A 25,842-nucleotide genomic window follows, 5' to 3' on the forward strand; every position below is an offset into this window, starting at 1 on the left:
TTTGACGTTTACCGTTCAGGAGTAGGAATAGTTTTCCTGACATGATGGATAATTATCACTGGAATGATGTTTTATCGAAATATTGGTCAAACGTAAAAGCCAAAGTCTTTAGACTTCAATTGATGCACGGTTTATCCAGATCAAGTAAGAGAGTGATGTTTAACGTGCTGTGAAAATGGAACGATAGTAGACTGGGGCCGTTGGTGATGCTTGCAGCAAATGGGTTAACAGCAGTTATGTGCTATTCGCTTCCAAGTGGTTTCTAAAGATGTTTACTTTCCGGTTTTTCCGTATTACGGTCCTTAAAAGGCGACGGTAATTTTACTCACACTTGCTATCCTGCATCGAAACGCGAGGGCAGATGCGTTTTAGATTAATTTTGAGTGATCAGGCCAGTGAATGGTGAAATAGGTCCCTAAATGATTTGGTCCTACCAGAAGACTTGCATGGAAATTAAAATTCAAAGCATTTTAAGCATTTAGCAGACGCTTTAATCCAGAGACTTACAGTTTTTGTTTTGTTTTTTTTGAACTTATGTCTGTATCATTTAGGTGAGGTTTAAACGTGTGCGGTAAGGAGAATGTAACAATAATAATAATAATAATGCATTTTATTTGTAAGAACAAACACCAAAAGCAATACAACAAATTCAATAAAGACAGACAGAACGTTGAATCTGTAGTCCGAATCTATGCGCGATCCACACCCCGGATCAGCGGGTGGCGGTAATGCACCTTTACGCTGGTTTGCCAAAACCACCATAAACACTAGTAGAAGAAGACGGAACTACGTCGTGCCGTCGTTTAACAAAACTTTAGCAGCGAAACTGCTTTTAAATGCAACGCTTGGATGCCAACTGGCGTAAAAATCCGATGAAGAAAAAGAAGAACCTGTTTTTAGCGTCTTCGCCTGGAAATGTATTGGTCTGCGCAGCTAGAGGAAGCAGCCTCAAACTGCCGCTCAGCCGGAACGCCGTGGTGAAAGACTGAGCGCTGGGGAAAACCGTTCAGCCCAGGCTGGTTGGATTCTTTCTGCTGCAATCCAGCGCTTGACGAGAGCTCGGTCTCAGGCGGCGCGATCGTTGTATCGAGCAAAGCGAGCTCGGAGTTTGCACGGTCTATTGGCCACGATGTGTGGCTTGGCGAGGATAGCAGCTGTCGCGATGACGCTTAATGCTGCTCAACGGCCGTGGTTGGCTGGGTAGGAATGATCGCGGGTCCGGCAAAAGCAGCAGGTCTAATAAATCCCCGGTGTAGCCCTCTTCGTTTGCATGAAAATTTTTTGGAAAAAGGGGAGCGCTGCTAAATTACCACGAGAATCACCCAAGTAGCCCCTCATGTTGAGGGAAGCGATGCTTGAGGTGTATAAACAAATACACACTGTTTGAATGGAACCCAAGGAACCAAGGTCTAATCATCTCAAGAAAGGGAACGAAGCAGAGCGCGTAACCCTTATAGTACAAGATTTCAGAAAGTTTGCAGATTCTTGCATGCTAACTTAGCACTTTGAATTTTTAGAAGGTGCACAAAGTGTTCACGTGCACACTGACCACAATGTGGTTTTGAGAAAGTACACAAAGCTTAGCGTGTGTACTTAAAGGTTCCTAAGCATCGCAGAGGTAATGAATCTCACGGGAGAGGCAAGCTCAATTTTACAAACCTTGGGCGAGGGGAGCATCACCTGAGGCGGCATATACAAGAAGACTTCTGTAACTGCCACCTCCACTTCCCGGTAGATGCGACAGCACCCCTTAGCAGCCAGGAGACCCCTCGGGGTGACCTGGCCAGACATCCATGAAATTCCCTGCAGTGCTGTGCCAGGCCTGATGATCAAGGAGGCTCCCTCAGAAACCTGTGATCTCAGCTGCCTAATACCGGAACATGAAGCCGGATGGCTGCTGCTGGCGAATGTTTAGTAAACACTGTAACTGAGCACTGCAAAGGAAACTCACAGAGTTTATTAGTAGACATGAAACCACCAGCAATCAAATACACATAAGTACATACAGAGAGAGTTACATTTACTCACCCACCCTCCTACGCCGGAGCCCCGCTCAAGGGGCTCCTCCTTTTAGTCTGGACCATCAGTCAGGTAGTTGCTATGGACATAGAACCATAAAAATATTATAGGTCCAGCGTAGGAGACTGTTATGCGAGTTATGTTATGTTAACCTCGATCAGGTGGCGAGCTGGTGGTTACAGGGGAATTAGGAAGGGGAAGATAATAGCACAAGTTAAAAATCCCCAAAGGGAACGAGTAGATACCTTGGTATCAATCCGATTTGGACGAGAACGCTGCCTCACCTAGATCAAACCCCTTAGGTTCTGCTTACCTCCTTGTGACCCACCTTGTGATTCCTCTAACCCTTGCCCGCAGGTGGGGGAGGAGCGCGAGTTGCGACACTAGCCTTCTGTGCCCATCTTTGATCCTCAGATCGAGACAGACCAGGACCCCTATGTTGTTTGGGCTCAGACCTGGACCTTCGTGGAACGAAGGATCTGAAAGCAGCAGAGCACGCCTTCGTCTCCCTGTTCTTCTCAAATCGCCATCTCAACGGAAATACCGAAAAGTTCAGAAGGCGAAACCTGAGCATTTTCTTTCCTCCCAATGTCTGTTCATCCACAGATGTCTCTCCGCTGCCACCATGGCCACCATAGAGAGAGATCGGTGGTGCGGCGCAGCTCAGCTACCTGATCATGAAAAGGCCCCTGCCTCTATCCAGGTCTCTTAGCAGATCAGTCTGATATGCCTGAAGCACCAGCATTGTGTGTAATAAAGCCACAGCCTGACCTGCTACTGCGTATGCCTTGCCATTTAAGCAAAATTATTTTCTGAAGGGGCTTAGATGGCAAGGAGTGAGATTAAGAGAGGATGTTTCCCCTGCAGAAAGAAAAAAATTTCACAAATAAAAATGTATAATTTTTTTAGCTCTTTCTACAGGGGGCATTCCCACCTAGCTGCTATCGCGCATCACCTCGATGTTGGCAGATTACTTTCATGCCGAAACCGATGGATGCGAGAAGAAAACGGCATCTTTCATTTCTTTTTAATCTCTGTATGGAGATCATGCACAAATGAAAGGTTTACCTGAGCTGGAGGGCTTTGGTCAAAAGTAATTTTTGCTCAATAACCTCCAACAGCTCTACATACGCAGGGTAGGAAAATTGAGAAGGCTCAGCCTCAGCTTTTTCACCATCCTCAAATATCTCCTACTTTTACTGGGTAAAAACCCAGCAGAGCACTAATCTCAGTATGAGAAAGTCCCAAGGCTCTCTCTCGTCCGCCACCCTTTTTTTTTTTTTTTTTACGATCGCGAAAGGGAAAGGTCCCTCTTTAAACCATTCAGACAGATCCACCTGTATTCTCACGAGCTCATTTTCTTCCCCGCCTCAGCGTGGACAGATCCTGAACTGCGGGAAGCAGATGGCTTGCCTTTTTTTTTTTTTTTTTCAGAAGAGAGACGAACGAGAGCGGAGTTTTTCCATTTTCAAAAAAGCTCACAATGCATGCAGATTGCCTCCTCAAAGACATTGCGTGCGTGCTCTTCACCCAAACAACTGACGCAAAGATCGCGTGTGTCATCGGGTGTCAAATAACGCAGACACGGATGCACACATCGTCTAAATGCTTGCTAGTTGTCGCCATGATAAACAGAGAAAGATCGCCCTTACCGATTCTTTCAGATGCACGCTTCAAACAAAACAGTCAGTGAAGATGAAGAGGATAATGACGTGCTCTCCCAGTGCTGATTTATAGTCGCACCGGTAGTGACGTCGGAGGCTGTCGCCGGCCAACAAGTTGGTGTTTTTTCAATGTATGCTTCAGACACGGGTCACGACAAGGTGTTCCCCAAAGTGCCCCCTTGAGGACGCAGTTTGAAGTTCCCGCGAAAGGGAACAACTTTTTTTATGTCAAGATCACAAGAAAACTTTCGTTATGTCGAGATCACAAGATAATTACGTTTAAAATATTAATAATCCATGGCCTTTTAGCACTTCCGTACACCCCTGATTGCAAGTACTACATTTTTTGGAATCAGATTATATGAAATCAGTTTACCCAGCACTAAATATCAAATATGATACAGCAGGCTTTATAAGATACAATTCTTATGTTCCAGCAATGTTGCATTTATTGATTATATTTCTTATATGTCTTTAAACCATCATCTGGATTTCTAGCAAAACAGATTTGGGTGTAGAGGCTACATTTATTTTTTATAGCCCATGTATATTTTACAAATGGTGGGATATACACTTTTAAATGATACATGTAGCCTACAAAGCAATCTATGTAGTGATGCTTCATAAACCACTGATCTGAAGAATAACGTCAAGACGTTTTAATCTCCAAAGAGCCACATGGCAGCTCAAGAAGTGGGAAATTTTGTTATAGTACAAAGAGGGTATTAGCGCTCATCCCACTTGATGCTTACGACAGCGTCAGCAACCCGCTCCATACAGATGCGGCGCGGGAGCGCGCATTCAATCACGGACACGGAGCCGGCGCGCATGAGAGCGAAAGGGGCGGGGGAATGAGAGAGAGAGGGTGAGTGAGCGAGCACAGGCTGATCTCTATCTATCTCCCTCAGACATCTTTCTATGTTGCAATACACAGAGCAGAGGACGTGCTGGTCGTTGGCAGTGAGTGGCACAGCAACCCATCATGCGCGCCGTCTTCTGAAAACCTTCAGCGGTAGGCAAACGCATCGCATCTGTCATGTTTTCAGTATTTTGCAGATGGAAAACTGCGACTGCGAATGGATGCAGGCTGGTTTTAACACTCATTGATCATGTTTGTTTCAGGCGCGAGGGATGGCTTAGTCGCGTGCGGAGCGCCGATGCTGCACGATGAGTGTAGCGCTGCAAGATTTACGAAATAACGTGAGTCGCACTGATGCTTTTCATTACACCAGAAACATCTGCAAGCCGTCTCATGGGCAGACCATGGGATGAACTGACCGAAGCTGCTTTAAACTGATTCTTGGCACGTAACAAGGGCGAATTCTGCACATTTGGAGATGCGCGTTTGCTTTTAATGTTTACTCCTCGATTGCGCAAGAACTGATGTAACGAAACTCACAACAAGTCATGTTCTACTCTTGTACAACGCAACTGTATTTACATATGGGTTTCCCACAGTTGTTTCCTCGTTTCATTAAACACTAGCATCTTCTTCCTCTTTTTTTTCCAGGAAAATAAACAGTCAAAAAGCGCTCGAAAGAATATGAGTCGTAGTGCTACTCTCTGTCGCAAACAAACTATTTAGTGTAAGTTAGATTCCCTGAAACCATCAAACTGCTCCTGAGCGACACGCACGCGACACACCGAACCCGTTCGGTTTCTAGAATAGCACAGATTCCTTTCCGTGCAGCCGTTCGCGAGCTGTTTCAAACACAAGACCGACTGGTTTTTATTCATTGTCTCTTTGTTCGAGGTTCCTCTCGTTTGTTTACAGGGAGTGGCGACGAGAGCATCTTGCGTTGCACAACACTTTACGGACAGGCGTACGTCACCATGGCAACTACAGCGCTGGAGGGAGGGGGGGGGGGGGTCGTGGTATGTAACAGATGTAACAGGTATATTCCATTCTCCCGCGAGATCTTCTTTAAAACTACGCTGTGTGACGTGTTATTTATTTATTTTTAAATATCAATATATTTTCATGACCTCAATGTTTTGTTTATTAGTTATGAGATAGACCAGAACATTAGAAGGGGATATTATTAAATTGTCAGTCGTGTCCATGCAAAACTAAAACTAAATTTTACCCTGTTATTACAGATTTATTTTTTTATTTATTATAATTTTTTTGTTAAGTGTATCTGCCAGGGGAAAAACGTTTATCTAACAGCACTCCTCTCCTCAACAGCCCACACAGTCTCAGATATCACTCATTTCTGTATTAAACTGTGTGGGACTCGCTCGATACATAGGATAAGGGGTTTTGAAGGACCCATCACCCAGCCATAGCAATCACCAGCTGAAATGTATTTCTGTAAACCTTATGTAGCCAGAGCAGATGTGTATGTACTCATGTAAGCGAGCGCCCTCAGTTTCAGTCATTTGGTAAGAGTGCTCATGATGGAGCCGCTCTAACTAGCTCGTCCAATATGCTGCAAATCAATTAGAGCCATTTCCACAACTTCGTTATCTGGATCAGCAAAATCATTTATTTGTGGACTGACGCATGTACACTGTGCTCCAGGTCTGTGTAGTAATGTTATGATGATAAATGATATGATCACCACAGTTCCTGTAAAGAGAAGCGCCTGCTTCAGTATTACTCTTCAACATGCTGAGGTAGAGCAAAGTATGCAAATTTAGCAAACAAGTTGAAACTGATGCAGTAAAGTGTTCTCATAGAGATTCCTAAATATTTTGACGATTTGGTAGTTAATTTGTTTGAATTTATACATTACATCATACATTATTATTATTATCATTATTTTTTGCATGATCTGCTTATGCCCCATGGAGGGTTGGGTTTAAGGGTGGACATTTTTCTTCTAAAAATTTTATGTTTTTGGATAACTCAAATTGTACAGATTTATATGAAAGGCAATCTTTTGGCAAAATAAAAGTATTTACGTTTTCGGTAACACTTTAGAATAAGGTTCCATTAGTTAATGTTAGTTAATGTATTAATTAACATGAACAAACAATGAATAATACATTTATTACTGTATGAATACATCTTCGTTAATGTTAGTTAATGAAAATACAGTTATTCATTGTTAGTTCATGGTAATTCACAGTGCATTAACTAATGTTAACAAGCACAACTTTTGATTTAAATAATGCATTAGCAAATGTTGAAATTAACATGAACTAAGACTTATAAATGCTGTAGAAGGATTGTTCTTGCTTAGTTCATGTTAACGAAAGTAGTTAACTAATATTAACTAATGGAACCTTATTCTAAAGTGTTACCACGTTTTCTTATTAAATCATGTTGTATGTTTCATCCAAAAATAAGAAATTCTGTCATCATTTACTCACCCACCTTCAAGTCATTTCAAACTCATATGACTTTATTTCTTCCGCGGAACCAAAAATAAATTATTTTAAAGCATGCATCCACTGTTTTTGCCCAAACAGTCAAAGTTAGTGGGGTCCAATTGTATTAAACCTCTTCGACTTTCATTGTATGAACAATAAAACAAACACATTTTTCAAAATATCTTCATTCATGTTCCACGGAAAAAATAAGCAAATAAGTAAATTATGACTAAATATATATATTTTTTCCAATAATGCTAATTGAGCAGTATTTTTCTAAGTGGTGCCTTGGGTGGTTTAGGCCTGTGATGGAGAAATCAAATATGACAGGAAAACCACCAGGTGGCAGCAAGTCCCTGTCTTTTATGAATAAATGATTGAATCATTGACCCAAATGATTCGTTCCAAAACAGATTTGAGATTTATAAGGAGTAAATGTTCTTCTCTGGCGTTGCATGGAACTATATTCATTGGTGAAAAAAAAAAAAAAAACAACAGACAATGTTGTGCCTAAAATGTGACTTGCTCATATTAACTTCTTGTTTTTAAAACAGTTTTTGCACAATTTTTTTTTTTTTTTTAAATGGTACTTGAAAAAAATCTTATATGATATAGTTAAATAAAAAATCCATACAGGGATTTTTTTGCCCTCATAATTTGAATTATAGGGGCATCTAATCATCTTAATCATGCAGTGGATGCTATGAAATCTCAAGATGTGTTTTTGTTTGTTTTTTCAAAGTAAATATCAGACTCGATAATGTCCACAAGCACTGACCTGACGTCCATATTGGATGCTGCTGCATTAAAGTGCTTTGCATTAAACTTTTCTCCACATTTGTTTCTCTGATTCAACATGAACTCTAGTGTGTAAGGCCATTGAGAGCTTAGTCCTTTATCGCATCTTCTACTGTACTTCCTCTTTGCTCCTGCACGTTTTGCTTCATGCAAATGTGTAGTGGTTTAGCAGCAATGCAGCTGTTTATAGTGTTCCTCTAAACAATCGGCTTGGCTCTGCTGACGTTTGATTTGGCCAGAAGACACACTGGCCTGTGTCGACAGTTATTGGATTACGTGGTCATCATGATAAAGATGTTATGTAACCAGCATCATCCTGTTTGCATATTTATCCTTCATGTCTACTATCTCCATCAACGCTTGCTGAAAATTAACCCACCATTTTCTGGAATAGTGTTGTCTTTAGCCCAGCTTTTTAGGCTTAGCAGTGCATACTGTGCTATGGTAGTAGTAATAAATGGATTTTTGGAGTAGCAGTTGGCCTTCGGCTCTAATCTATAGGAGCAGCTTTTCAAATCCTGATCCAAAGCGTGAGCATTGATGGAGAGAGGCACTGGCTCCAGATCAGAAAGACAGGGAGACTCCAGGGTGTGGTTTGCTGTGGGAAAGGCTGGAGTGCACTCTCGAGTCATCCCCTGTGTGACCCCTGAAGCACTGCTCAGGGCTCAGGAGCGCTGGTACATCCTGCCGCTGGGTGTGTGAGAGCAGGGAGATGGCCACACTTTCCTGTCTACGCCAAGACTCCATCTGTGCCGGTGTGTGTGTGTGTGTTTGTGTGTGTGTGTGTTCAGGGTCCAAATTAAGGTCAGCAATCACCTTCTCAGTCACAATCCAATGTGTCTTTCTGAATAATGTTTCACTGGACCAGAGCGTTTTGGGTCACTATACATTTCTGCAAAACTCCAAAAGATGTACCTTTGCATCCAATTCACGGCAGTTTCCAGCTGGGATGAACACTTTTATCACTTTTGAGACACTTTTATCCAAAGAGACTTGCAGTGCATTATTTTTTCACCAGTAAGTGTGTTCCTTGGCAAACAAACCCATGTCCTTTTGTGCTGCTAATGCGATGCTCTACCACTGGGCCACAGGAACTCACATTTATTCCTATTCAAATGTATTCCTTTTCACACAAGTTATGGTTACAGGAGCAGATTCTTATAATAAAAATGAAACATGTTTGTGTGCAGTTCCTTGTGCAATACAATGTTACGAAATCAAAAATCTTTGACCGTGATTTTACATTTGAATCACTTTACTAGCTGCATATGTATGGCTTTTCCGACAAGCTAAACTTGCTTGGTAGCGCACCTGGTACAGCATTCACTTGTGTTACGGTGCAACACGAGTCATAATACACTCAATAAAAGAGCTCAAAGACTTGAAGAAGCAAGCTAAACTGGCACGGTTGCTTCAGAAAAGTTTTTTTTTTGTTAACACTATCAGTTAGGTGTAGAGTAGAGTTCAGAGTGGGTGGTATTTTCAAACTGTGATAGAGAATGAGCTTTTTAGCACCACTCACTGAACTTTTCACATTTCACTTAACATGGAAGAACACTTGTTTTAAAAATCTGTTGTTATTTGCAGTTATGTGAGTAACCCATAATTGGACTGGTTAACACAATTCATTAACCAGCATTAACTTCAAATGTATCTTTAAAGATATTACATGAAGAAATTTAAGAATATTTTTAAGACTTTACAGTAGGTGATGTCAATCAAAAACGGAGAGTAGTTTCAGAAGCAGATCACTTATTTTGCTGAAATATTATAAATTGTTTTCTTATGAAAACAGATGAATGGTGAAATATGACCTAAAGTGTGTATTATATCCTTCATGTTCTTTTAAGATGGACTTTCCTGTTGTTTTGCCTCCCAGATTCTCCTAGTGATGGATGTATGAAAATAATGATAGTCATTTTGTAATTAACCCCTTATTTTCTCTTCGGATTCTTATAATTTGTTCGTCTGACCTAATCAAAGCCCTCTAGAGAGAGACATTACTGAAGCTTTAATCTTGTGTTGCTTCACAAAGTAGTTTGAAACGCAACTATTATATAATATAGTGAAGTCATGTCTGCTTCTGTAGAAAAATTAATCAAAATAAACCGTCAGGAGTGTCTCTTCAGTGTATAGATCAGTCCTGGTGTGGGAGAATTCATTGCATTTATTCATGCTCATCTGCAGGCTCCGAGCCTCCAAACATTAGTAATGTAATATTTTTCACAGAAGTCGTTTGAAGTGTGTTATCAAGTTGAAATTTTGTTTACAAACAGATCTCATAAGATTGTAAAAACTCATAAAGTATTAACTGTGATTCTTTAATGTTAATTATGTTTTTGAGCTATTAAAGTTGATTTAAACAGAATATGAAGGTGACACTCTAAAAAATGCTGGATGGCTTCAACCCAACTTTGGGTCAAATTTGGACTAACACAACTTTTGGGTTAAAATTTTAATTTAAAAATGTAACCCAAATGTTGGGTTAGTCCTTATTTAAGCCGAAGTTGAGCTGAAACAACCCAGGAAGAGTGTAACAGAGTAAGTAGGGTCAGTGTTGATTTCTAGGGACTGGTCTGTCCTTCTTTCAAACCAGCTACACTTTATCCATCCGCATCTGTCCCTCAGAATTGTACCCTGTTGTCTTCACCCTCCGTGTACAATTTCATGCCTTCTCTTTCTGTCTTATTTCTCTGTGTTCCCATTATTCCTCCATGTTCCCATCATTTGGTTGTTTAACATTCTGCCAGCTCTGCACTGCAGTACCTGAGACCTGGCATGAAAATGACAGAAGAGAGAGAGAGAGAGAGAGAGAGAGAGAGAGAGGGAGAGAGAGAGAGAGAGAGAGAGAGAGAGAGAGGACGAGGTTTGGCTTTGCCTGCTACAATCTCTCCTTCTTTTTGTTAGCAGCGTGTCGACTGTGAAGAACTCAAATCCTCTTCCTCTCAATCACATCCTCCTGTCGTAAATTTAGAGATTACAGTTTTGATCACTTACAGATTGCTCATTATATCTTCTCATTCCTTTACTCACAGACTCGATTTTGTTTTGTTTGCAGTCTATGTTAATTCAGGCTATTAATTAACTTTTTTTTTTTTTTTTTTCGGAGCCTTAAGCTCTCAAACAAGATAAATGCTCCTGAGAAGAGAAATTGTATATATGTTGTTTCCAGAAAATATATCTTTATTTTATTTAGAATATTAAACTTTATTATTTTTGTTGTTCCTTTACGAAATATATTTTTATGTTGGAACAAGTCAAACATCATCATTAAGAAAATACAATACTTTGGAATAAAAAACATAATTGTGTAGCACTTGAAGCTGCATTTAATGCATGCAAGGTGCTATATGAATAAACATATTTTTATTATTTACAATTTCACGCAATTTTATTATTATTTGAATGGAAGTGATATTATCTTATGCATTATTTCTTAAGTAAATCCATCTTGTTTTTTTATTGTGTAAATATATTTGTACTGGACAACTTTTTTTTTTTTTTTTTTTAGCTTTTTTGCAGTGTAAGGTTTCTGTGTACACACCTGTGTGAAAGCTTAGACAACAGGAGGGAAGCTATTTGAAGCTATTTGTCATGGTTGCACAGGCAGAAATTCACAGGAAGACAGGAAGTAAGTGGTTAATAAATGACGATATGCTGTAAAGAACAACTCTTCAGTGGAGGGTGATGTTAGGACGGCTCCCTGCCATGATTCCTGTGGTGCATTTCCACTGTAGCTCTGAGAAAAGCTGTATGTATTTGCATAATTTGCTTGTTAAGTCCTAAATTTTCCTTTCAAATGTTTGTTGGTCAACAGTTTGTGTTTTAAGAGAAAGAATAATGGTCTGGCGCCCAAGTTAAAGTGTATATGAGATTGAATCAGTAAGTAATCAGATTTTTTCATCCTGTTTCAAAGAAAAAGAGTACAACATCACAGCAAACCCATCAAAACTCTTTGCACTGTCCCCACTGTCTTTTCTCTTCCTTCCTTCCTTCTGTTTTTCCTCCGTTCCTCCCTTCTTCCTCTCATGGTCTGCGTGCGGGGAGTGAGGTAACCTTGATGCCCAGATCGGTGACGTCATTCAGGCTCACTGGGGAATATTCTCTCTCTCTCTCTCTCTCTTTCAGAATCACACAAAGACAGACACACACACACACACACACACATATACACATACACACACAGTGTTGTTCTGTTTAATCAATGACACACTCAAACCAAGAGTGGCATAGCGAATGGGAAAAGAGAACGTACATTTTCTAAGAAGATGCATTTTGTACCGTTTTACCCTGAATGGCTACATTAACACTGCTATTGATCGTGGCTCAAATGATATATTTTCTAGTGTGAACAGCAAAAATCACACTGAATCTGATTTCATATGTGGGAATCATTTTAATATGCTAGAGCTTTTAGCATATTCAGAAATGCTTCTGTTGAGTTTTACATCATATTTAAATAAAACATTCAGACTGAAGGTATAAACTGAACAATTTACATTAACTACAGAATGTTTTGATTAATTCTAGTAAGCATTCTAGCTTCTGCATTTCGGATCAGTTGAGCTTGCATGACATCCACCCAGTAATTACAATAATCTAGTCTTGAGGTCATGAATGCATGAATTTGTCCTTTGACATTGATGTAATTTAGAGATAATTCTAATAAGGAGAAAATGCTGTTTTGCAAATGTAAGAAATGTGGCCTGGAATACTGTCAAATAGTACACCCAGGTCCTTAACTGAAGACCAAGGCCTTGCCAGAACATCCATGAAGAAACACATTGTATTCTAGGTTATTATGTTTGGAGGTTTTTGGTTCAGTGTAAGACCTCTGTAGTTCATCTTTTAAAATGCAGTCCATTCGTTTCGAGAATTTGTAGTTTTTTTCTGACCTTGTGGAAATATAGAACTGATTATATTATTTAAAAAGTGGTCCTAGTATTAAGCCTTGTGGCACACCATCGAAATTGATGACACCTTTACATTAATTGCTACAAAGTGATAACAGTCAGATAAATAAGATTTAAACTATATGCTAATGCCATTCCACTAATGCCAACATAATTTTCAAAACAATGTTGTGGTCAGTAGTATCAGCATTAAGCACCAGTAATACTAAGAGAGTCATGCAACCATGATCGTGAAAGAGCCCTCTGATGAGTGCAGCTTCAGTGCTATGATATGGTCTAAATCCTGAATGAAATTCCTCATAGTTATTTCCCTCCAAATGTCTTAGTATTTGGTTTTTCACAATTTCACTAGCAGCACCTGAGCTGCATGAACTTCATACGTTTGTGTGAATCCTGAAGATAAAGTTTGAAGAAAAGTGTTCACATGATCAGTGTCACAAATGTGCTTAAAAATAATAAATATTACATTATGCATTTTGTAGATGTTTTTATCTAAAACTGCGTTTAAGGTGTATAGTTTATCAGTTCATGCTTTCCCTAAATATCAATCCAATGACCTTGGTCTGTTTTAGCTATGGGGGCATTTTTGTAATCAACATTCCTTTGCATAGTTTGAAATAAAATTTCAGTATGGTTTTAGAATTTATCTTATTATTATTTTTGTAATTTTTTTTTTTTTTTTTTTTTTTTTTTTGCAGTATGGCGGAAATGTGAACATTAAGAATTAGGCAACACAGATTATGTATGTAGGTATTTTTTTTTTTACACCTTTATTTAATAACTACCCTATTTATTTCCTTAATACATAATCCAGGACTTGTTCTGAGTGAATGATTCACCAGTGCATGTTATTGCAAAATGATTTCATACATAATCAAAATGCAGTACCTTGTTCTGCATGTGTAACAACTCTCCTTTCTGACTAATGTCATCAGTCTGTTTTAAATCCCAATTAAATCCCAATCCCCTCCCTTTAAAGTCTCCATTCTACTATAAAACACACATTTAACATTCTAATCAATCCCCTGCAGACAAAATTGAGTTCTTCCCTCCATTCTTCATCATTGACAATCAGGTTACGTTAAAATTATGAAAATAAAATGGGTTGCAGATGGCATTTCCCATTTACCTTATTGTCAAAAACATAATTTCACAATGGGCAGCTATCAGCAGGTCTTCTTACGTTCTGCTTATTGGTTTCCAGAGATGGGGGGGCTTGTGTGAAGTGCACTCAAGTGTCTAACTACATCAAGCCATGATGGGCTGCAGGCACAGAACAGAATGGCCTTTTGTACCACAACAGTACGGCTCTCTGTCCCTGTACCCTTTAACCGGCCACAATGGAAGCCCCCTCTAATGGTGCAGAAGTGTTAGAGCACTCTGAGCCGGCAGCCTGAATGAAGTCCCTCTGAATGAGCGGCCAAAGGACTGTGGGAATAGTGGCTGGTGGAGTTATTTTGAATGGGGGTTTCTGTGAAGCTAATATGTACCTAGGAAAGGAAGGGTTGCGATTTGTTTTTATGTGGTATGTCCCGGTGGATACTCTAAACAGCTTGATGCAAATGTATCTTATAAACTGTGAGATGGTTGAGCCCATGCTATCTTAACTTTTTTTTTTACTCTTATAAATCCCATATGACTATCGTTCTTCTGTGGAACACTGATGAAGATGTTGAAAATAATGATTCAGAAATACAGTTTAAATTTAGATTTAGACTATATGAGTATTTTAGACAAATTTTCGGGTGCTTTATGGTGTTATTTATACCTTTTGGAGCTCGATAGCCACAAGTCATTACACATTTATTTGGAAAGGGGAAGCATGACAATTCTGCTAAACATTTTATTTTGGGTAACTTTAAAAAGTATTTGAAATGATACAGCCATGAATGATACTGTAAATCATGTGGCTTGTACAGAAGAGTTTTGCTGCTGCATTTCTACGAAGCTGGACCTGGAAATGACCATTTTTGTATCTAAGATTCGAATTTGTGTCACCCACATGAGCACCATGGCTTAATGTGTAAATAAATAATTACAGACTTAACTTTTTTGCCTAAACTGTCTCTATTTGGGGGCATTTTGGAGGCCAAGCGTCATTATTACATTATCAAACTTGGGCAGTTTGAACAAATCCCTAACATTATTTCTGTCATGACGACTCTCATGACAATGTTAATGTATTTGTTCTTGGCAGAATAGATCTGCTATGCTGCTGATGCGGCAGAGCAAGTACCGAGACTTGCTGCTGCCAATACATCCACAAGATGCTGTTGCAAATATAGCATACATGAAATAAACCCATATAGCATACATGAATTACCTCTTAGCAGATCTACTGTATACAGGTGGAGCTGGGGGAGGGTTTCTGAAGCAAGCCTCAACTGCTACTGTAAGCAATAGTAGAGCTCTGCACGGGCCTCAAATTTAGACCCTAGTCTGGCCCTGGCCCGAGACGCTCAGGCCCTAGCCTGGCCCGTGTCTTTTGGACCCAAGCCCATCTTTTTTCCCCCTCCTCCCTAAACAGCTTATACTACTGTATTAGATATTAAAATAGCCTATGTTTGATCAGTCTAGCCTTCTCAAATCATCAAAACTTGCCTACGTTAAACGTTAAACCTAGATAAATGTGCGTTATATCCAATAGTTTGTCAGACGCTTTGCATGACATAGAGGTGCCAGTGAGATATTTTTTCAGTGGATTGGCTGCCATTTTTGCTCATAATGGTAAGAGTAATCATTTGTAATTGCAATTGCAAAAAATTGCACTTATATTTGTGTGTGCTCACAATATCAACAAAAAGTTGTGCTTTTATAAAATAAAGAAAACAAGCACGATGTGAAAATAAACACTGTCGAGCAGCTCAGTCTTGTGGTGTTTCCAACTAGCTCAGCAATTGAAATTTTTTCATCACTAATTGATGCATGTCTAAAATACGAAAAAAAAAGGTGTTACGACCCTGTTTAGATAAGAAAGCCATTCTAAAAGGCAACAAACACCACAGTGGCCAGGGCAAAAAGTTAAAGGTTTATAATGAACTCCGTATGTATTAAAACGATAACATGGAAGAAGCAACTTCTCTCTTTTTCTGGCTGTTACTTTACTTTGTTACTTTAATACTCTCCTCTACTTTATCACGATGTTGCACAAATCAAGCAGCCACCCCAGGCATTTTTCATAGGGTAAACTGTTTACTTTTCCTGTTACCATCATCCCTTCACTAAACACCCCAGTTGATTGTCCCTCAAAAAACCTTTTCTTCGTGTCTCAATCTTCCTCCTATTCTCACAGGAACTCGTCACTGTGGTTTTCAAACTCCTCTGCTTGTGTTGTTTTTCTGTGCATTCATCTGCTCTCCTTCTTCCCTCCCATCTGTCTGAAAGCGTTCTGCTCGTTGTTTATGGTCTCTCTGTGACGGAGGCCACCACCACAGAGAGAAGAGAAAAGGAAATGAGAAGGCAGTGTCTTTCTTGTCTTTGTGGCATGTGAGAAACATACGGTTCTTGTTCTTGGTTCGGTGTTTTACGGCGTGTTGAATGAGGGATTGATTTATTGTTTCATTTTCCTGCTGTTCGGGTGCAAATAACATTGCTGACTTAACGGAAAAGGTGAGAATATATGCACAACATTCTGTTTTCCATGGGCTGTTTCAATATGTTTATGGTGATGTTTCTGCCATTATTTCTCAGACAGTTTAGCTTTAGTACAAATAGCACATTGCTTTCACTTTGTGTGGGTAGCATTTATCACTATTTGCAGTTAATGTAAACAAAATGCTATTTGTAGATGTTTACATTTAGTGCAAATAATATCAGCACTTACATCCTCTTGTGTCTAGTCTTAATAGCATTTGGGTCAATGAGGCCACAAAAGAAAATCTAGTTTATGAGAAAATATAGATAAAAAATGTGTAAGTTCATAGAAATGTATGGTTCAAGATAGGCTGCTGTACTGATAATGTTTGATTTAATGTTCAAGTGTTTGGGGCATGGCTTATAATAGTGAGCCTTTTTTGTAATTATAAAAAAAAATACATAAAAATGTGGATTTAGATATAGATGTATAGGTTATCGGCTTTCGTTAATAATTATCGGTTATCGGTATTGTCCAACATTTTTATATCGGTGCATCCCTAACCTATTACTCTATAATTTTTTTAATGAATTTCAGTATCATAGTAAGAGTGTTTTTTTTTCTTTATCACAGTCTATACATTTTCCCTTTAAACCACATTAAAAAAATACTTTTATTTAAAAAGTTTAAAACAAATTGCTGTGTTCAAGTCATTTTCTATATGAAGTGCATTTCTTATTTCATATTTTAGGTTAATAGCTCCAGAAATGTCACCCATCTGTCGTCCTTTAGGAGTCTCAGTTTGCTCTCAATTTAAATTCCCTTTTAGAGAAACAATTAGAATATTAAAATTAGTTATCATTTGTACTTTCATAAGTAAAGGTATGGCTCAAACCGCTTTCTTTTCAGCTTAACATTTCCCTCAGATTGTAGTTGTAGGCAATGCTTATGTTTGAGACTTGTTGTTCCAAGACCTCCAAAAGATGTTTATTAGTCCCACTAAGCAGAATCAGTCAGTGTTTGGATGCAGGAGAGTGTCTGAGGATATGTCTGAGAGATAATTAGTGGTTAGCTCTGTCTGCATAACAGGTGTGAGTGTGCGTGAGTGTTTATGTGTGCATGTGAGTTATTGAGCGGGTCTCTCTGTCGGAGTGTGGAGAGAGGTCATGAATTGAAGAAAAGAGGAAAGGGAGATTGCTGAACCCTGACTTCCGTTTCGTGTCACCACTGAGAGCTCGGGCCAGCAGTTTCTCTCACTCTCTCTCTCATTCTCTCACACCCTTGTTCGCCCGCTCACCCTTTCACATTCACCCTCTCTGTCTGCACATTTACAGTTACTTTACAAAAAGGAACTAGCTTTTGTTAAAATTTTTCTTTAATTCTAGTGTAACATGTAGCGACTGAAAGCGATCGGTAGCTTGACTTCCTGAACAAGACTGTGTCTGTGCTGCTTCCAAAACAAATCTCTGTTTGTTGAGCGCTCTGAGTTTGTGGTGGGATCATCTGTTGATTGACCAAAGGGTTTGTTTTTAGCATTTCTTAAGAACTTAAATATCATTTAATGCATAAACAACTGTTTTATTTAACAGAATAACATCTGAATCACCACATCTTAAAGCCATTCATCAAAAGATGAAGCAGAAAGAGCAGCACACACACTGTATTAGTGAGAACCTTCTTGAAGCACAGTTCTTCTCCATTCGCCCAACACCAGTCAATTTTTGGCTATATTAAAAGAGTAGCTGAAAATAAACGTGTTTAACTTCACTTCATTTAGAATCTTGTGAAAACACTCAGGGCTACATTTGGACTTTTATTACAGAGACGGTGAGAATATATGCACAAGTAAAGCTTACACAACATATTTGCATTCACCCATGACACACGGTTGCGTTTTGCACAGGCAGGCACCATATGTTTGTATCTGAAAATATATTTTCTTTAGTGATTGTACTTAGTATCATTAGTGGCATAGAATTCAGGCATGCAAAAAAAAAAAAAAACAAGCGCATTGCAATTTCTTTTTGAAAATAACAATATATTTAATTGCAACCTTTATACCAAAATACATTTTCAATCTTACAATAGCCTACATTTAGACTAAATGCACATGTGAATGGAATAACCTGTTAAGAGATCAAAACTAGATTTATAATGATTCATTAATGTTTCATTTTATGTAATATGTTGTAATACTGTGATTTTTTTTTGGGATATTGTAAAGTATGTTTCTTACAGTTTTTTTATAAAAATGTGTTAAATGTTTTTTAACAACAAATAAAGTTTTTCTTCATGTTTGACATGCCAGTGTATTGTCAAAATATATTGAAGGAAAAACATTTTTAAAAGAATTACTTTTGTAGATAAAAAAAATATGCAAAAATGGCCAAACATATATTATTAGAAAATAATAATATATTTACATATGAAATTCATTATTATTATTTTTTTTTTACGTATATTCCTTTTACGGTGTATTTATGAACTCCTTGCAGCTTGAAAGTTTTTTTGGATTGAACTTTCAGTGGAAGGACAGAAATCTCTCTGATTTGAACATGATTCAAATATATGTTTCAAAGATGAACGAAAGTCAAATGGATTTGGAAGCACACGAAGGAGAAATGATAAGAGAGATTTCATTCTTCTGTGAATTTAAAGTTCATGGAGTTGTTGAAGAGCCATAAAAAGACAGCATGAAGTGAAGACTTGAGCAGAAAGGCTTTGGGTTGATGATTTCGGTGAGTGCTGGCCTAATTACAGATCTGGTGTCATCCAATTTATCAGAGCTTTCCCAGCTGCTCAATATCCCCTTTCAGCGAGGCAATGTTTTTCCGTGCGTAAGTGTGTTTTGTTTGTGTAATCCACACCCTGCGAGGAATTCCACTTCCTCAAATGATTAGGCTAGGTCACTTAGGCCCTGACATTTGCTGTTAAGATTTTACAGATTGTGTCACTCCTCACTGTTCTTCTGAAAAACAACAGTGAAGTTAATGGGAGATTTTTTTATTTTCTTTTTCATAGAAAACCAACTGCCAAGTAGCTTTTGCACATTTTAAGCATAACACTCACTAAACTTTGTTAGATTCATGCGGAAAGTTTTTTTTTTTTTTTTTTTTGCAGTGCAATAGTAGTATTTCTTATTTTGTGTATATATATATATATATTTTCTATAGATTATTAGCAATTTTTATATTTTCATTCAACATAATAATTATTATGTTTATTAATATTATTTTATAGCCATATTGATATATAGAAATACACCAAATTGTGCAGCCCTACAAACAAGCACAGCAAATCTGAACTTTTTTCCCCATAATTAAACCGCCCTGCGTGAAGAATATTTGTAGTAATCACTTATCTGAAAATGCATTCATATTTTAGCATGTCAGACAATGTAGATAGTGTATGCAATTATGTACGAGTGTGTGATTATTTGTTCTTGGACCTCACCCACGTCTGCTGGCGACAGACTGTCTGAGCACCTTGTTTTGGGGGACTGCAGACGGATGACTTGTGCTGTTTCCCACCCTCTCTATTCAGTATTCCTCTCTTGTGGATGGAGTAATGCCCATGCTGGCTGTGTTACCTCATCTTTCCCTCAGATGGTCTCTGAGGGCCGGCAGGGATGTGTGGGGCAGCGCTAGTGTGTGTGTGTGTGTGTGTTGCACAGCTGGCTCTCTCTCTCCCTCTTCAAGGTGGCTTTGGCTTGGGTGGGTTTCTCGGGGCAGGAGAATAAGGGTATTTCTAGCTCTCAGGGGCAGAGGTTGGACTATGCCCTTTTTCCTTTCGAAAACACTCCTCAGGAAACCACTTCAAACAATCACATTCCGCGCAGAGAAAGTGTCGCACCACTCCTGGAACTTGGGAAAACCTCTCCCTTCCCCTCGCAAGGCTGCTCTTTTTCTCCGTCTCGCCGCATGTTTCTCGTCGGCCTCTAAATTATACACACGTTTGACTGTTTGCTCTTAGAATTACGTCAGCCCTTACTTAAAGGGTTACTCGTAAAAGCTTTGTTTGTCTTCGGAACACAATTTGAGATATTTTGGATGAAAACCGGGAGGCTTGTGACTGTCCCATAGACTGCCAAGTAAGTTACACTGTCAATGTCCAGAAAAGTGTGAAAAGCATCGTCAGAATAGTCCATCTGCCATCCAAAACTTTTGGTACACGAAGGAAAACAAAAATAACTTTATTTGACAATTTGTCTTCTCTGTGTCTCTCCGCATCACTGTAGGGCCATTTTGGAGAATATGAGCTGAACACAGAGGAGAAAACTGTTGAATAAAGTTTTTTTTTTTTTTTTTTTTACAAAAAGTATGCTTGTCTCTTCATAAAGTTATGGTTGAATCACTGATGGCAGATGAACTATTCTCACAAAGTCTTTCATACTTTTCTGGACTGTCCCATTGGCAGTCAATGGGACAGTCACAAGCCTCCCGGTTTTCATCCTAAATATCTTTAATTGTGTTTCGAAAACAAACGAAGCTGTTACAAGTTTGGAACGACGTGGGGGTAAGCGGTTAGTGACAAACTTTGCATTTTGGAGTTGAGAATCCCTTTAAGACTTCATACTTCATCTGTGATTGGATTAACTGCAGAATTTAACCTTCATAGAGGGAAAGTTTGTCATTTGTATGTGTTTTGTCTTGCCAGTTTACACATTCAAGCATTTTTTAAAGAGAACTCAATTTGGCAAACACAGAGTTGATTCGTCTTTCGCATCTCCTTGCACTTGAACAGACACAGACACATACAATCATTTACAAAATACCCCAATATCCTCTTAAACACAGTTTATTATGTGAATGGAAACAGCTAATATCTCGATATTAGATCATGAATCAGGTCTTAAAGGGACAGCAGCCTATAAATACCTGCTGCTGTCTGTCATTAATGTTAATCAAACAACAAAAAACAGCTTTAACAAAGACTCATCTACATTTAATTGATACAGTGAACACTATGCTGTTATTTTAACTTAATTTTATCAATTATTTGCATGTATGTGCTTAAATACTATTGTTAGAACTATTGTTTTTTATTTAATTTACTTTATATTGTATTTATCTGTGCCTGTATTTTCTGTATATATTCTTATTTTTTAACTTAGATATAATAAAAAGCAAAGCAGCATGGATGTAAAAAAAAAGACATTCCTGCTTATGTGAAAATAAATAAATAAACATAATAATAATAATAGTAATAATATATTACCAATATTTGAATATTATGATGCTTTTTTATTTATATTATCCTTTCAAATTTCTAAATCAATAATTTTTCATACCATACATTTATAATGGTCCAGCAATCCAAAACCAATCCAGTGTATAGATGACGTTTGAGGCTCAATGCTTCAAACAACTGTATAAACTTCATTCAGTGTAAATTGTGATCATCATAGTTAATAATCACAATTCCAATTCCAAGGGAATAATTGATAATTATGATTTTTATATCTATTTGATATCTGAGCGTATATGGAGATATTTTATGTGCAGCTTTTATGTCAGATTGAAATATTCAAAGACCTTGAAAATAAACTTCATCCTCTTTCCTACGACTGGAATCGTAATCTTTGTTTAGAGTATGTTTAGATAATATATCATGTTCACCTTTAAAAGGATCACAGCCGATGTAGAGAGACCTTCAGTTTTTCTCCATTGCGTCAAGGCTTTAAAAAGCCCTTCATAAATAACAATTATAGCTGGTTTCATAACCTCCATGGGCATGTTCTCTCTCTCTCTCTATTATTATCTCCGTATTGCTGTTTATTGTTTGTGCGTCATCGAGTCGTGGAGCACTAAAGGTTGCTCACTCCTTCAGTGCTTGTGACCCCACACCACCTCACAGCTGTTCCTGCTGAAGGCTTCTGATTGGCTGCTCCTCTATCCAATCAAACAGCCCGGGAAAGGATACAGAGCATATTGATTTAATTAGTGATTGTTCGATTGTTTGATGGCAGCTTGTTGCTCTGGCAATTAGCAGCAGCAGAGAGTGCATGAAAGCCTGACCTTTAACCATCGCTGTATCTCACACACATAACACACACGGGTCTGATCAATGGAGGCAGGACTTGGGTCCCTCTGAAGGGACTGTTGTTTTCACTAAATATGTCAAAAATGTATAAAATAGTGAAATAAAATAAGCTTAAACTAAAGTACTACAAATTGAAAACCTAGACTAAAAAAAAATACATAAATGAAAGCTAAATAGAAATATTTATTAAACTAAAACTTACATATTTAAAACAAAGTGAAAACATACATATAAAAAGAATAATTTAAAATATTATGAATAACTACTATAATAGTATATAAATAATACTAACAGAACACTGATATACACTGTAAAAAAAAACAATTTACAGTTAAAAAAACGGCAGCTGTGGTTACCGGAATTTTATCATAAAAAATATGCTAACAACATTTTAGGTTTTACAGTTTTAACTTAAATTTACAGTTAAATACCTTTATTTCATCAACTAATATAATGTTAATATACCATCCTATTGAAGTACTAAAATCTGTTTTGCACTTCTGTAATACTCTGGTAACCACCAAATGCACCAAATCCGTTTACAAGCAGCTTTTAAATAATAACATTTCTAGAAGGTGAACAGAGTCATTTATACAGACAATAATAAAAAAAAAACCTTCCTGGTGACACATGAAAATGATATAATGCAATAAACATTAATTTAACAACATAATGTGTGACATAGAACCCTAATATACAAAACTGATGAGAAAAAACATAGAAACATAGTTATATTTTTTTTTATCAAATTTGAAATGTATACCGTCTTTTTAACTAAAAAAAAAAAAAAACCTGCATACTAATGTTTTTCACCATATATATTAGTTTTACAGTCTTTTACTGTTAAATTCACAGTCATTTTTTACAGTAATAATTAATTAACCCCTTAACTGTCACTCACATTTGTTAACATAGACTTTACAGTGCACAACCCAAACTTACAATTTTTATAATTCATGAATGAAAACATTTTGTAACATGATATTGATGTACCATTTACATGGTAACGCAATGTCTAATTTTAAAATGGGTTTCAAAGTATGGATTTTGAGATAAATAATTTCTGATGATTTCTAAAATGTGATAGAGAAAAAGGCAATGAGGAAGTCTTTTTTTTAAAACAAAGGTCAGAACTCCTGTTATAAAGTAGATTTTTGAATGTGCACGTCATAAATTAATCTGTTGCTTTTCCTACATAATTTTAAACAAAAAACATTGGTAAAATATATATTTGATATATAGTTATATATACGATATATGGTTTGTCAAGATTAGATTAGATTTCATTGTAATATAGTGAAGTAACCGTAGGCGTCCCGTATACGGGACGGGGTGACAGTTAATTAAAATTCACTTTGATATTTTTTGGGGGATGTCAGGGTGGACAACTGTTCTTCTTGAAAAGCAAAACATGTAGTGTGACCAATAAATGTGTAATTTCAATATCATCCAGGTCTGTTAAAATATCTGATCAGTTGATCTTACTTGTAAAATTATGTGCTGCAACTTTTCATCAAGCGTATAAAGAAAACATATAAAGAAGGAATAATTTATGATGAAAATACTAAGATGTATAATCTTAGATGTTTTCAGTGTATAAGCAAAATAATCCTTGATGATTGCAAAACTGCCTTTTCTGGTAAGCTCTGGTAAGCTTGCAGTGCACAATTCAGTGCTTTTATAACCAATGTGAGGTCGTCCATGAGCTATGAGAGCTATGAAATATTTAGTACAAATATTTAAGAAATATTTACTAAACCGAAGCAGATTATTGAGTCATGCAGGCTGTTTCTGGAGAGGCTGGAGTGAGGACGTTTATAGAAGATGAAGGGTGATAAATGAACAGAAAATGTAGAAAGGAAGTCCATCAAGAGAGAGATGCAACAGATGAAGACAAATATTTGGCAAGATTTGAGCATTTCATTGTCAAAACATATATTCTGTTGATGAATGTGCATAATGCCACCTTCTTAATTGTGATGTGATGCACATTCCAGTCATTTTGATGATTGTAATCAAATGAGCACTTTCTGATTTCTTTCCATCTTTTTAACTGTTTTTTTTAACTGCATGTTTCACATGGTTAGCATCCCACATTTTCCCACATCCCCAGACATTCATCACTGGTTCAAGCCCCAACGACTGTTTATCGTAACTTCAGTGACTTTTTTACAACTTCCCCACATGCATGTGTTTCTCTGTTCACCACGTTACTGAGGTAGGAGTCTCCTTTTCGGAAGTGAGGTTTATCTGTTCCTCACTCCCAGCAACTTTCCCTCTCCCACAGTAGCGACCTGCCCTTTCTGGGTCGTGTTAACAAAACATTGGCTTTCCTCCGCCCATTCTTCAGTCAATGATTGATTCCAGTCGTTCCAAGGCAGTTCACTTCTGCTTTTGGCTTGTTGGTGTGTTACTGCGCTGCTGAACGGTGAGTCTCAGTCATCCGTCAATGGCTTTCTCTGGTCTGTGACCATCTGTTTATTGCCTTTTCCAGCCATCATCTTGTGATTTATTTTTCATTTTGACTCTAATTTTAAGTTTTACCAGTCCCGTCAAATAATTTAAGGATGTTTAAGTCATGGCTGATGATTCTACCACTGCTGAAAAAAAACAAAAAACGGAAGTAGTCTGGTCTGTTGGCCGTTTTTAAATGTAGACCATCTTAAACCAGCTAAAACCATCTCAGACCATCTAAGACTAGCAAATTGACTGGTTTAAGATTCTTCTTTTCAGCAGGGATAATGGCTGTTTTAACATCATTTGAATCCAGTTTTGTGTAAAATGTCTTTTACATAGTACATTATGACAATTGCAGTAGATCATCTTAAGCATACAGACGGTTTGCATACTATGGACGGTAGAAATATATTGTGAAGTAACGTTGGCCCTTATGGCATCACAATGGAAAATATGTACACAATCATGGAATCTGGTCATAGAAATTCAATTTACTGTGGAATGTGACAGAATTTGGAAACAATTTTAAGGTGTAAATTCAAATTATTCATTTATTATTAAAACCGATTTAAACAACTGAAACAGAATCCTGAAAAATATTCAATGGAAAAATTAGAAAACAAACAAACAACAACAACAACAACAACAAAAATTAAATAAGAGGGCCCTAAAATGTATTTCGGTTAAACTTTTAAAAACTGATTTTAATAAACTGAAGTATCATGTTTCAATTAATTAGACATTCTTTTGATTATTAAATTGTATTAACCCGTTTCAATGGAATCCACGAAAAAGGGGAAACAAGGATGTCTTTTTAGGAACCTAACATATAGGAACCTAAAAATGCTTTTATAATATTTATTAAATTGTTGTTAAATTGTTTAAGTTTCATGATATCAATTATTTAGGTATACTTTTTTGATCACTAAAATTGTATTAAACTTTGGCATCCATAATAATAATAATAATAATAATAATAATAATAATCCAGGAATCCAGAATAATTCTAATGAAAATTAAATAAATGAATCAGAATTTCATAAAGCACAAGAGAGGG

At 37.5% G+C, this 25,842-nt stretch overlaps 1 protein-coding gene across 3 annotated transcripts in view; it reads left to right on the forward strand.

Moving 5' to 3' along the window:
• The first annotated feature begins 4,537 nt into the window (after positions 1–4,537).
• LOC113058177 (endothelin-converting enzyme 2-like) overlaps positions 4,538–25,842 on the forward strand; it is a 43,923-nt gene continuing 22,618 nt past the window's right edge. Inside the window, exons 1-2 of one of the 3 annotated variants that reach the window (XM_026225845.1) lie at positions 4,538–4,695; positions 4,806–4,883. In XM_026225845.1, coding sequence (XP_026081630.1) covers positions 4,851–4,883 — 33 coding nt within the window. In that variant the 5' untranslated portion in view covers positions 4,538–4,695; positions 4,806–4,850. Of the gene's footprint in view, positions 4,696–4,805; positions 4,884–16,125; positions 16,322–24,599; positions 24,757–25,842 lie in introns of those variants that run through there. The other 2 variants (XM_026225847.1, XM_026225846.1) reach the window with 2 other exon arrangements.

The sequence above is a fragment of the Carassius auratus genome, chromosome 40 (genome assembly GCF_003368295.1).
Source record: "Carassius auratus strain Wakin chromosome 40, ASM336829v1, whole genome shotgun sequence".
In the NCBI taxonomy this organism is placed as follows: domain Eukaryota; kingdom Metazoa; phylum Chordata; class Actinopteri; order Cypriniformes; family Cyprinidae; genus Carassius; species Carassius auratus.